The sequence below is a fragment of the Branchiostoma floridae genome, chromosome 1 (assembly GCF_000003815.2).
Source record: "Branchiostoma floridae strain S238N-H82 chromosome 1, Bfl_VNyyK, whole genome shotgun sequence".
Classification (NCBI taxonomy): domain Eukaryota; kingdom Metazoa; phylum Chordata; class Leptocardii; order Amphioxiformes; family Branchiostomatidae; genus Branchiostoma; species Branchiostoma floridae.
Genome location: NC_049979.1, coordinates 34,859,291 through 34,873,529, shown reverse-complemented (window position 1 = coordinate 34,873,529; position 14,239 = coordinate 34,859,291). Strand labels below are relative to the sequence as shown.

General features: G+C 45.5%; 1 protein-coding gene across 1 annotated transcript in view; it reads right to left on the bottom strand.

Annotated features, from left to right (window-relative positions):
* LOC118422184 (prolow-density lipoprotein receptor-related protein 1-like) overlaps positions 1 to 14,239 on the bottom strand; it is a 23,508-nt gene that overhangs the window by 1,560 nt on the left and 7,709 nt on the right. Inside the window, exons 6-17 of the mRNA XM_035829703.1 lie at positions 13,801 to 13,911; positions 12,528 to 12,703; positions 11,926 to 12,087; positions 10,706 to 10,844; positions 10,033 to 10,265; positions 8,262 to 8,408; positions 7,133 to 7,289; positions 6,237 to 6,348; positions 5,735 to 5,811; positions 5,260 to 5,385; positions 4,399 to 4,512; positions 4,090 to 4,206 (exon numbers count right to left, since the gene is read on the bottom strand). Of these exons, the coding sequence (XP_035685596.1) occupies positions 4,090 to 4,206; positions 4,399 to 4,512; positions 5,260 to 5,385; positions 5,735 to 5,811; positions 6,237 to 6,348; positions 7,133 to 7,289; positions 8,262 to 8,408; positions 10,033 to 10,265; positions 10,706 to 10,844; positions 11,926 to 12,087; positions 12,528 to 12,703; positions 13,801 to 13,911 (1,671 nt within the window). The remainder of the gene's footprint in view (positions 1 to 4,089; positions 4,207 to 4,398; positions 4,513 to 5,259; positions 5,386 to 5,734; positions 5,812 to 6,236; positions 6,349 to 7,132; positions 7,290 to 8,261; positions 8,409 to 10,032; positions 10,266 to 10,705; positions 10,845 to 11,925; positions 12,088 to 12,527; positions 12,704 to 13,800; positions 13,912 to 14,239) is intronic.

Sequence of the window (14,239 nt, the reverse complement as noted above, 5' to 3'; positions counted from 1 at the left end):
TGAATGAATGAATGATTGAATGAATGAATGAATGAATGAATGAATGATGAAATGAATGAATGAATGAATGAATGAATGAAATGAATGAATGATGAAAGGAAGGTTCATGACTTTCAGTCTCTTATTGAAGGTTCATGACTTTCAAGTCTCTCATTGTCAAGCCACATAGTGGCTTGACAATAGACAACTACAGAGAGCACTTAGACATTATGACAGAGTTATGCAGAAAGTACGAAAATGAAGGTGAAGTGATCTTTGTCGGAGACTTTAATGCAGACCTCGGCAAACAGGGAGGCCCAAGAGGCAGAGGTCAGCCATCCAAACTGGGCAAAGAACTATGGGGCACACTAGATGAACTGGACTTGTTTTCTCTGAACTTGAGCCATCTCTGCAAGGGACCACTCCATACCTTTCAAGCTAATGGAGACAAGCACTTGTCCACGATAGACCACATCCTCATACCTTACTCTCTGTCGACAGAAGCAGTTTCATGCAAAGTGATTGGTGATTGCAGCCTCAACTTATCAGATCATAGCCCCATAGTTGCCTCATTCGTCAACAAACCAAATGAGTTCGAAGAAGCAGTGATCAGACCAAAACTCAACTGGCACAGAGATGGAGACCAGACAATCAAAGAGACTTACAAAAAAAGAGTGAGTGAGAGGCTAGAAGCAAACAGTGCTCCAGCCACATGGTCAGCAGAGTCCATAGAGAAAGATCTTGATACAATAATAACAGTACTGAGAACAACAGGAGAAGAAGTGATACCCACAAATAAGTGCAAGAAACACCAGAAACCCTACTGGTCACCAATGCTGACAGAAGCGCACCAGCAACAAGTGAGCGCTTGGATACAATGGAAAGAAGGGGGAAAACCAAGAGAAAAAGAGAACCAACTGTACAAGGCTTATAAAGAAAGAACCAGTTCAGGTCAGAACTGAGGAAAGCAAAGCTCTTACAAGAAGCCAAACAGAATGAAGAGCTGGCAGTCCTAGCAGCATCTAACGACAAAGAGTTCTGGAAAAAGATCCGACAGAGAAAGGGCAGAACCAACAGGCCGCAAGCAGTAAAAGTGGGGGAACAAGTCATCAACAATCCCAGTCAAGTGAGAGAAACTTGGGCAAGACACTTTGAGACATTGGGCAACGAACAGGAAGAGGAAGCCATGCGCTTTGATGAAATACACAAGAACCAAATCACAGAAGAGGTAGCCAAGATGGAAGAAGAAAGCTACAACAACCTGGAAGGGATACTGGAAGAACCCTTCTCCCCACAAGAGGTAGCCTCTGTTTGCAAGGGTTTGAAGAATGGAAAGAGTGGAGGCAGAGATGGCCTGGTATACGAACATATCAAGTATGGAGGTGAGGCATTGTGGGCCCGTTTGACATTGCTGTTCAATGCAATAAGAGAGAAAGAACACATCCCAGAGGGCTTTAAGAAAGGACTGAAGATACCCCTCCTTAAGCAAGGCAAAACAAACAAAACAGACATGGACTCGCACCGGGGTGTGACGCTGCTACCTGTCATTTCTAAAGTATGGGAGAGGACATTGTTTAATAGATGGAGTCCTTGGCTACATGATAGAAGTATACCTCACCAACTCCAGAATGGGGGACAAGTTGGATGCAGCAACATCACTACTGCCTTCATTGTGAGAGAAGTGATCAACCACTACATTGAAAGAGGCAGCCTAGTATACGGCTGCTTCCTGGATACAAAGAAAGCTTACGACACAGTCTGGCTGGAGGGAATGTTGTTTAAAATGTACAAGAAAGGAGTAAATGGCAGACTATGGAGACTCCTCAAGCTCATGCACACCGGTTGTACATATTCTGTCATGCTGAATAGAGGTTTTTCCAGAGAATTCAGCACTTCAAGAGGTGTGAACCAAGGAGGTGTATTGTCCCTTACCTGCTATCTACTAGCAACAGATGATGTACACGACGAACTACAGCTACAGTCAGGAGGAGTGAGCATAGGAGGGATCAGTTGTGCTTCGCCTGCCTTAGCGGATGACATATGTCTGCTGGCGAGCACACAGGCAGGTCTGCAGAGAATGATCGACACGATGGAATATTATGGAAAAAAATGGAGATTTGAATTTGCACCAGGAAAAAGTAAATGCATCATCTTTGGGCAGACAACTAACAGCCATAACGTGGCCAGTGAAACAACCTTGTGGAAAATGGGAACAAGTTCTATACCAGAGACAGCTACAGTAACGCATGTTGGGGTACAACACTCTGCCAACATGTTATCAAAAGAACCCATTGAGGGGGCTTGCAGAAAAGGGAAGGGAAAGATTAGTGCGATTCTGACAACAGGTTCTGAAGGACAACACCCCAACCCGCTAATCTACAAGACCTTGTACAACACATTGGTCATTCCCAGCATGCTACATGGGTGCGAGTTTTGGGACCCTTCAAGCAGCGATCTACTTAAACTAGAGAGAGTGCACAGAAGGGGAGCAAAAAACATGCAAGGCATGCACTTTCAGACAGAGACGACGGCGTGTCTTAGTGCAATAGGACTGACAAGTCTGAAGTCAATCCTGGACAAATGTAAACTCTGCCTTTTTGGAAAGCTCGTCAGTCTGCAAAACACTATACTTGCAAAGAGAGTGTTCCTCATCAGGCTGTACTCCTACATCCTAGCAAAGCCAGGCAGTAAGACGAGAGGATTTGTGGACGAGTGTTTTGAAGTTGCTAAGGAATATGGCCTGGTGGAGTGGCTGGAAGGATACTGGTTGACAACAGACTTCCCTACAGTAGATGCATGGAAACATCTAGTAAAGACGACAATACAGACACAAGAGAGTGAGAGGTGGAGGGAAAGCACTGCATCCGAAACCAACTGCCACAGGTTCTACAGAGTCCACCAGACAAACAACAAACCCCACAAGCTATGGACACTAGCAAGACAACAGCCAGAGTATCAGAGAGACCTTAAGAACCTCATACTCCTCAGTACCATCCCAAGAGACACACCGCAAAAGCATGTCCAACCTGCCACAACGCTACAGAAGACTTGGTCGGTCATCTATTCACCAGATGTTTCACATTTAACCACTTACGACAAACCCTGGCAGAAGAAATAGCAAACACCCTGGGAGTAAGAGTCATGGCAAAAGTGCACGAGCAACCAGATGAGAGATTCACAGAGGTCATGCTGGGTGCCGAGATAGTAGAAGAAGCTGTAGAACCGGCTGTGTGGAGCGCCTTCATCACAACAACGGCCAGATTGCTCCGCCCTCTGGCAGCCATGGCATTAAAGCACGCCACCTGGAAAGAGAGGCAAAACTGCAGCACGGGGAAGGAGAATAGAACACACGAGAGCTGAGGACGTACATACTAGAGAAGAAGAAAGAGCTGAAAAGAGCTAGACTTAAACTACCCCCAACAAAGGCTACAACACAGCCTCGACAGAAGCTAGACTGTGAGTTAAACATACGAGCTGTGGAGAACTGAACTGTGTAGAGTCACAAGGAGTTGTAGAGAATGATACGGAAAGGGTCACTGAACGTTGAAAGTGGAACTATAAAGAACTTTAGAGAACTCTTGAGAGTTATGTGTACAATGCACAGAAATAGAGACGAGAAGAGACAGTTATTATGGTATGATAGATCTGATTGAGTGATTTTTTAATGTCCCAATGGTCATCAGTAGACTAGACGTTTGGGGCATGGGATACCCCTGGCAGGTTCGTTCACCTGCCCTCCGAGAGATTGTAAATATGAGTACGAAATTACAACAATATAAGGATATAATTTATTTTATTTTAACAGGATTGCTATGTACCACATGTTTAATGTCACGGCTTCCCCTTTGTAAATACTTCAGCTATGCAATGCTCTCCCAAGGGAGGAATAAAGTACAAGAAAGAAAGAATGAATGAATGAATGAATGAATGAATGAATGAATGAATGAATGAATGAATGAATGAATGAATGAATGAATGAATGAATGAATGAATGAATGAATGAATGAATGAATGAATGAATGAATGAATGAATGAATGAATGAATGAATGAATGAATGAATGAAAGGGAAGGTTCATGACTTTCAAGTCTCTCCTTTAAAATTGACTCACCGTCACCGGGCCTCTCGTCCTCCCCGTCAGCGCAGTCCTGACGTCCGTCCCCCAGCTGACGTGACGGCAGACAGGTGACGTTGTGACGGCAGGTGAAGAAGCAGTGCTTGGGCACACCTGTCACGAAGAGGACAACACGTCAATTAGAGACAAACCTTCCATCGACATATCGGAAACCGGCTCCGCATGGAAAACAGCCGATAGAGAAGGCCAATTGCGTAACTGTGTTAGGACTAGGTTAGATGTCCTGTTAAAGATCACTATCATGTCAGTAAAAGTATGGTCTATCTGCAGCAGCCAAACACCTACCGTGCACACACGCTTGTTCGTCCTTCCCGTCCGCACAGTCCTCTATCCCGTCACAGATCCAGTGGCCAGGCACGCACGCGTCCCCCTCGACGGTCGGGCACTCCATCGCGCAAACTGTGAGGAAACACTCGGCAAAAAATGTCAGGGCCTTTCATACAGTCCGTGTAGATGTTATTTAAAGGTGTTACTGATGTAGATGTTATTTACGGGTGTTACTGATGCAGATGTTATTTACAGGTGTTACTGATGTAGATGTTATTTACAGGTGTTACTGATGCAGATGTTATTTATAGGTGTTACTGATGCAGATGTTATTTATAGGTGTTACTGATGCAGGTGTTATTTTCAGGTGTTACTGATGCAGATGTTATTTACAGGTGTTACTGATGCAAATGTTATTTATAGGTGTTACTGATGCAGATGTTATTTTCAGGTGTTACTGATGCAGATGTTATTTACAGGTGTTACTGATGCAGATGTTATTTACAGGTGTTACTGATGCAGATGTTATTTTCAGGTGTTACTGATGCAGATGTTATTTACTGGTGTTACTGATGCAGATGTTAGTTTCAGGTGTTACTGATGCAAATGTTATTTATAGGTGTTACTGATGCAGATGTTATTTTCAGGTGTTACTGATGCAGATGTTATTTACAGGTGTTACTGATGCAGATGTTATTTACAGGTGTTACTGATGCAGATGTTATTTTCAGGTGTTACTGATGCAGATGTTATTTACTGGTGTTACTGATGTAGATGTTATTTACAGGTGTTAATGATGCAGATGTTATTTTCAGGTGTTACTGATGCAGATGTTATTTACAGGTGTTACTGATGCAGATGTTACAGAAGAAATCTTACCGTCACAGTTGTCCTCGTCCTTCCCATTGGAGCAGTCTTCTGTCCCATCACAAGCCTGTCTGTCGTGGAACACGTCATTTCCGGCAGTGACGTCATCTCCGCACGGAAGGAACTGACTGTCGATTTCTACAAGACGGGAAGTGATAATCTATCCATCCATCCGTCCATCCGTCCATCCGTCCATCCATCCGTCCATCCGTCCATCCGTCCATCCATCCATCCATCCATCCGTCCATCCGTCCATCCGTCCATCCATCCATCCATCCATCCATCCATCCATCCACCCATCCATCCATCCATCCATCCATCCATCCATCCATCCCTTTATCCATCCACCCATCCCTCTATCAATCCATCCATCCATCCATCTATCTCTATCTAATACCAATCTATCTATCTATCTATCTATCTATATGATTTAAACCTATTCTCACAGCACAGAGTACCAGCAGCGGCACAAGCTGACACTACTAACCCAAACATCCGAGATCTTCCACCCTGGGGGCCGACTCCAGCCCACACTCTGCTTGCAGCACCTCCTCACAGTAGATGCTGAAACACAGATATAGAGTTTCGGGCTCTATTTGTATCTATAGCGTGTTTCATCCTCCTACGCAGGGACATCCAACGGCAAAACCGCCTGTCTGGACGTACCCTGCTTTCTCAACCGTCACTGTTAGCTATAGTTCCTGTGGACGTTCCCCCAACACAGATATAGAGTGTGGGGCTGTTTTCTGTCTCTTTATTCTATTATCTATAGTGTGTTTTGAACTTGTTTTTTTGTTTGTTTCGCACTTAAAGAAAGAACAATGAATACATAGCAATAAAAGAGAAATAACAGTGCAAGAGAGGGCAAAAGCTTATGCGAAACAACTTTTTTCTATATTTTTTTCCAGTTACTTAGGCCTACTTTTTTAGCCTTAAGTATCTACTTTCAGATATATCTTGCATATCATTCTGACAATAAGTGTATTTACTCTTCTCCATCGTTATAGCGTTGAGGCACACATCCAGCAAAAGCCCGACAGAAAGTTTGCCTTGGCCGACATACCTCGCCACAGGGGATCTCGTGCGCTGCACACCCGGACCCTGGTAAGTGACACCGACAGTTAGTGACGCTAATCTTCAAGAAGATCCTACAATGGCATAAAATAGTACCAATTTGGCCAAGGAGTGTAGTCAGCCAAGAGGTGTCCATTTGCCATGGTAGCGAAACACACTCCTAAGCCGGCTTCAATCCTCTGCCATCTTTCTCCTTTTTATGCTACCGCAGGATCGCCATTTTTTTTACATTCCTAAATATGTTCTCTTCTTGGTTGTTGAAAGTTGGGGCGCTGATGCAAATAGGCATGGAATTTATCTTAAGGAAATGCCCACAACCATCCTCCTACGCGAAACCGCCTGTCGGGATGTACCCTGCTTTCTCAACCGTCACTCTTAATTCCTTTGGACGCCCCCCTCAAACTAGCTGTCAGCCAATAAGAGAATAGACATTTTAGTTTTCAAAAAGGGTTTTGCACATATAAGGGTCAGCTCATTAATATTTATAAGCAGGGCTGCCAGGAACTAAGGGTGACGGTTGAGAAAGCAGGGCACATCCAGACAGGCGGTTTCGCCGTTGGATGTCCCTGCGTAGGCTTAGGTCACAATTTTCAAACCGGGGCCTGGCCGGGATGTTTTAAGAAACGAAAAATTAAAATGTATACCTAGAAATATATACAACTAATGCCCACGAATCTTATTTTGACATTTTGTGTATTTTCATGCTTTTTTATGTCATTATTTTCGTTCACGAAAGCTGCCCGACCGGGCCCCGGTTTGGAAATGTGACGTATTCCGTAGGAGGATGCCCACAACAGAACTGGCTTCTTACCGTCTATGACGAGTATCTCGACCTTCAGTGCAACCTGCCCGTGAAAGGTGCGCGGACTGAAGAACACGTCCGGGTAGAAGCGGGTGTAGAGGGCAAACACCGGGGTCGGCAACAGGTTCCGCGCATAGCGATGGTCGTCAACGTTTCCTTGGAACAACTCAAGAAACAACGTGTGTGGTGTTACACAAGTTCACCTTTTTCCGCGGGGTAACCTATATCCGTTGTGTTGCTAAACAGGGTATCCAGAGATATCAAGTCGATGGATGGTAGTTCCAAATTTTACTATTTTCAAAATATTGCAGTTTGAAACCACCATCCGTCGACGGATAAAGGTTATCCTACGGATAAAGGTGAACTAGCGTTATAGCTATTGTTGACGACGGTACAGTGTGAACGTTTCTTTAAAAATGCTTTGTCTTATAACGTTAAGAGGGGAACGGCTCTAGCAACAACCTAAGCTCTCCTCCCTGAAACATGTCCAATAACGTCCTGAAATATTTGGATGGGTTGAAATATTGGGTTGGTAGGTCAAAGGATAGTAGAGTTTTCTTCTACACAAATGCCTGTCAGAACATTTCCTCAGAGCTTTTGACTTGATGAGTGCTGTTGACAATGTAGGTGGCGCTTTTGAGGCGAGAACTCAACCCCAGTTATGAGGGGAGTTACAAACTTAGCCATGTTAGGGATAGTGCTCTCGACGTAAAAGCGCCACCTACATCGGCGCCACATTTCGGCGAGAAGCAGAACTCCAGTCTGACAGACATCGAAACATCAGCTAAGGTGAGATTAACTGGTTGTGTAAAAAAAGAAAAATCTACTATCCTATGTCCAATAACGTTTTTAGTCCGTTAATTGTGAGAACTCCCATTTTCAGTTGTGTTGTAATTCCTCTGCCCTCCCTTAGGTACACTATTCCTCCTTCTCCTCGGTTGTTCTTCTTGCAAGCTTGGCAAAGACCAGAAAAGGATTTGCCAATTGTCTGCCTACTAATTAGTTACACAAATTTAAGACAAGTCTTCTATTTTTGAATACCACCTTGTACAGGAACCTGAACCAGGCTAACCAACGTCACACTATCCCAGTTAGGTTCGTGAAGGTTTCTGTTTTCACATTTTGTACTTCAACTGACCACTTCTCCCCCGATGTCGTCTGTGTACGTTGTCCATTTTTGACCATCCAAAGAGAAGGCCAGCTTGTAGTCCGTTACCCAGTGGTCGGCGTTGTAAGCCCCCTGGGTGATGACCCCGGCGACTTTGTACACTTTGTCGTGCCTGATCTGGAGTGGCAAGAAGATAAAAAAAATAACATGTTGAGCTCCCAGCAGAAAACTGGACCTTTCCGAGCCAAATTTGCCAGACTGTTGTAAGAATTCAGAGGGGCGAGTAAGAACAGAAAGAAACAAACATGCCGACACCCTGGATCGAACCCGGGTCGGCGGATTACAAATCCAACGTGCAAACCACAACACCAAAAACTCTAGAGCCATTGGCGAGGTCAGTTTGGCAGCTCTTGAACACCACTGTTACACTACTCCCCCTTTTTTTAAGATTCGTCCTCGAATCTCCGAGTTCGATATCCCTGTGTGGCACATCTTAGCCTGTTACTCACAGTGTGGCACATTTCTAGCCTGTTACTCAGTGTGGCACATCCGCTAGCCTGTTACTCACTGTGTGGCACATCCGCTAGCCTGTTACTCACTGTGTGGCACATCCGCTAGCTTGTTACTCACTGTGTGGCACATCCGCTAGCCTGTTACTCACAGTGTGGCACATCTCTAGCCTGTTACTCACAGTGTGGCACATCTGCTAGCGTGTTACTCACAGTGTGGCACATCCGCTAGCCTGTTACTCACAGTGTGGCACATCTCTAGCCTGTTACTCACAGTGTGGCACATCTGCTAGCCTGTTACTCACAGTGTGGCACATCCGCTAGCCTGTTACTCACAGTGTGGCACATTTCTAGCCTGTTACTCACTGTGTGGCACATCCGCTAGCCTGTTACTCACAGTGTGGCACATCCGCTAGCCTGTTACTCACTGTGTGGCACATCCGCTAGCCTGTTACTCACTGTGTGGCACATCCGCTAGCTTGTTACTCACTGTGTGGCACATCCGCTAGCCTGTTACTCACAGTGTGGCACATCTCTAGCCTGTTACTCACAGTGTGGCACATCCGCTAGCCTGTTACTTACTGTGTGCCACATTTCTAGCCTGTTACTCACAGTGTGGCACATCTCTAGCCTGTTACTCACAGTGTGGCACATCTGCTAGCCTGTTACTCACAGTGTGGCACATCCGCTAGCCTGTTACTCACAGTGTGGCACATTTCTAGCCTGTTACTCACTGTGTGGCACATCCGCTAGCCTGTTACTCACAGTGTGGCACATCCGCTAGCCTGTTACTCACAGTGTGGCACATCCGCTAGCCTGTTACTCACAGTGTGGCACATCTCTAGCCTGTTACTCACAGTGTGGCACATCCGCTAGCCTGTTACTTACTGTGTGCCACATTTCTAGTCTGTTACTCACAGTGTGGCACATCCGCTAGCCTGTTACTTACTGTGTGGCACATTTCTAGTCTGTTACTCACAGTGTGGCATATCCGCTAGCCTGTTACTCACAGTGTGGCACATTTCTAGCCTGTTTACACCGGCCCTGTGAGTAACTGTTACTGACAGGGCCGGTGTGGAAACCAATGTAAGAATTCTGAGGGAATAAATATAATTATAATCTCCAAGCAGACCCTACAATGGCAGAAGATAGTACCAAACTGGCCAAGGAGTGTAGTCAGCCAAGAGGTGTACATTTGCGAAACACACTTATAAGCCGGCTTCACTCCTTTGCCAGCTTTTGATGCTATCTTGTGCTACCGTAGGATCTGCTTGGAGATTAGGGATCAGCACCTGTAGCCACCGGTTATAACGGTGTACGTCGTACTTCCATGGAGACCAGCAGGCCCCCAGCTGCCGTCCCCTCCCGTTGTTCAGGCGGGCCAGCCACGGGTAGAACTCCCCCGCCTCCCGCGACGAAGCGGTCATGTGGAGGTCGGGAATCTTCGGAACCGCGTCGGGATCGTCGGGATCCAGTCCGACTCCCAGTGGGACGTACTCGTCTTGCTTCAGCCACGTGTTTTCGTCTGGAAATAAGGGGAAATATTGCATTTGGCTTAAACAGCAGTCATTTAAGTATTTGGGGAGAGTAACATTGTGTTTTTGTTAGTCCGCTCTTGTAAAATGCTGTGTCCTGTTGTTGACCTGTCAGAAGACATTGGCCTTTTTGTGTTGCTAATGCTAATTGCGAGCAATTAATATCTTAATTGGGACAAAATCAGTGACCCCCGCACATCCTTATAGGAGATTCGCGCCAAAACAGGCGGTAGGGCAAGCACATTTTGATTAGGCAATAATTGGAACAAAGAAATAGCCTTTCTTCTAGCCGACTGGGGGCAGATCCCGGTGGCTGGTGGCGCTCCATTCCCAGCTTTGATACTATCTTATGCCACCGGTAAATCTGCCTGGAGATTCATCTTCTAAGTCAGATCTGCGCCCTGTTTATGGAACTGCGCAGCAAACTGACCGTTTGTGACGTACACTTCCATCACCATGGCAACCCAGCCAGCGTAGCCTGCTGGGTACAGACGGATGTAGCGTGACGTCACAGGGGTTGGGAGAGGGCGGCTCACTTTGTTGTACCGGTCTCGGTTTCCTTGGAACACCTGGGCAAGGACGTAAGAAGGTTCAGGTTTAAGGTATAGAAACACCAGACAGTTAGCGGAGCTATCTCGAAAGGGTCTGGTGCTCGCTGCCATACGGCGCCACTTAGGTGATCTCAGTAAGACTGTCGCGAGTGTCTGGAGCGAGTTGCCATTCGGCGCCACTCAGGTGACCTCAATACGACAGTTATTAGCCCAGGTGCGGCAATAGGACTGTAGGTTTTGGACCAGTCACACCGCACCATCGCACGTGTGGTTGGTTCTTTTACGTAGTCGAGGTGTGTCTCTCCTCAAACACGGGGCCTCCATTTGACATCCTATCCGAGGGACGGCCCAAACCGATACAGGAGTCACATCACTCCAGAATCCAGGGGCGCGCATTGTTCCATATTGTCATCTTTATCATTATTGCTAAGTTTAGTTAATTTTTTGTTGCATGTGGTACTGTTGAAATGCCTGTCTCTTATACTTTATAGCAATTGAACAAAAATTGGATTTATTGGACATTTGGCCATATCGGGCTGCACCGTATTAAACGATGATTTAATTAAACAGGAAATGCCGATCACAGTCAATGCTGAATAAACCTTGCCAGTCCTTAACGGTGAAGACAAACACTCGTACCTGCACACTGTTGCTGCTTTATCAAACACTAATCTTACGAAACAGGAAAGGCCGATCACAGTCAATGCTGCATAAACCTTTGCCCCTCCTTAACAGTCAAGACAAACATCCGTACCTGCACGCTGTTGCTGCTTTATCAAACACTAATCTTACGAAACAGGAAAGGCCGATCACAGTCAATGCTACATAAACCTTTGCCCGTCCTTAACAGTCAAGACAAACATCCGTACCTGCACGCTGTTGCTGCTTTATCAAACACTAATCTTACGAAACAGGAAAGGCCGATCACAGTCAATGCTACATAAACCTTTGCCCGTCCTTAACAGTCAAGACAAACATCCGTACCTGCACGCTGTTGCTGCTTTATCAAACACTAATCTTACGAAACAGGAAAGGCCGATCACAGTCAATGCTACATAAACCTTTGCCAGTCCTTAACGGCCAAGACAAACATTCGTACCTGCACGCTGTTGCTGCTGCCTCCGTACGGTACCCAGGAAGTGCCGTCCATGCTGAAGGCCAGATGCAGAGTGAATGACGTCACCCAGCTGCCCAGGTCCCAGTTCGCGCCGCCTCCACTGATGACGACACCGGTGACGTCAGTCGTCTTGCCGAAGTAAACCTGCGGTCAAACATACATCATTGTCAGTGTCAGGTGGATGCAAGTTATTTGTTCGAGAACCCAGAGGTTATGGGTTCGGATCCTGCCATGCTGCCGATATTGTACCCTTTGGAGAGGCGCTTAACCCAACATTTCTTACTCCATCCAGGTGTAAACATGGGCATCTGGCTTCGGTTGGGGAGGTAAAACGCGGTGGAAGGAGAGGGTTGGGTCCCGTCTCCGTGCCCTACATAGTAGATAACAACCCACTGCCCCTACGGCATCAAATTGTATAGATATGGCACTGTTCATATGAGATACAAACTTGAGTGCAGTGCCAACTGTCTTTGTCTGTTTTAAAGAAAATCAAAACAAGAAGAGACATTCAACACACTTTGTTCAGTACAGTCAGGAGTGTATGAAGCCCAGATGTTTTGCTGAAAGCAGCGATAAGAAACTACCTGAATCCATTGGTCCACCACAGAACTCGGTACCCAGCAGTACCCCGGTGTAGTCGAAGGCGTGTGCCGAGCCCGGGAGGCGGCGAACTCAGGCTTGTACTCGGAACTGGCGGTGACGAACACATCCGGAATGTACCGAGTCGTCAAACCAAGCGAGAACCCAGGAGGTGGGACGTCTGTGAGGAAGCAAAATGTCGTCAGTTGGATCACATAGCGAGGCAACTTTCCTTATAATCGCTATAGTTGAAGTTAAGTGGCTACTTAACAGTAGTGTCACTCATGTATTATTTTTGGAAAGATCATATTTTTATGTTCTCTATTGGCTTAAGACGGCCCATGGCCTGGAATAAGGTAGTATTCTATACATCGACGGTAACTTTTGATTGCTCGGTCGCACTACGATGAAACTTCACACAGTTTTAGTACTACTTTAAACACATTGAATACTTGTGATTTTGTTTTTGTACATACCGTATTTTGGGTTAGAAATAAAAATTTTGGTTAAAAAAGTGTTGTTTATTTCATTAATCTAGTCCCAGCTGGAAACAAGACTTTCAATTATGATATTCTAAAAGATGAAAACCAACCTTAAACTTATCATTTTTATCCGAGGTTATTTTGTTTTTAATTAGGATTATATTGTTTTTTTGGGCCGAAAACATCAGAAACGACCATTTTTTGTCAATTTTTCGTTGAAAATGCACCATAGTCAAAAACATAAAATGATTACACAAAATAACCTCGGACAATTTTGATAACAAAGGGATAATGGGTAATTCTTGAGTACCAAAAAGATCAGTACTCTTATTTTGAGCTGGGACTTAAGCCGTAAATGTCATAACTTGACCGCACAGACACCGACCAAGGCTAAAGCTAGGGTCCTTACGGTGCCTGTTTACGTCGAAAAGTCGCAAATAAGTACAGGTTCGAACGTGCGTTCGGTTCGAATTACGTAATGGAACATCATAGAACACGCGTTCGAATTCGGCTGGACAAGGGAACACGCGCCCGAACTCGGACACAAATCGAGCGTGCCTGGGCCGTCTTAGCTCAACAGAGTTATACCTATCAGCCGAATTGTTAAATTTTCTTAAAAAAAAAAGAAATTAACTGGGTGTCCAGTCCTCTGGTTTGGCAGAATTTTGTTGCTGGATTTTTCTTCTTTCGCCCTTGTGCATTAGTTTGTGGGCCCCCAGGCAATGTCATGCATAGCATAAAGCCAGTGTGGCCTAAGGAACATGGATAGGTGAAAAGTACAAAATGATCTAGTCACCTCCACAGTCGTCCTCATCCTCCCCTCCACTGCAGTCCGTCCGGTTGTCACACAGCTGAGACTCCAACAGGCAGGTACCGTCCGCGCAGGGGAACTGCCGAGCACCGCAACCTGTGTGTGTGTTTGGGTATCACATAGTAAATTGTATTTTCCATGACATATACTAGAATAGATTATACGCATATCTGCAAATATGGATGTGTATGATTGTTTCCATTGTTGCATATATATGTTTCTTATCATGTGACCTGTACTTGTTCAATAAAAGTCTTCATTCATTATTCATTATCCGTATCATTTGATATTTTGTCCAGCTTGCTAATATCCCCCTCACATTAGGCGCGATTCGATCGGACGACGAGTCTGCGAGCTGTAAATTACGAGGAGGCGTGGCCCTGAGGGCCTGACGGAAAGGGAAGCGGCAAAGTCGACCTCGAAC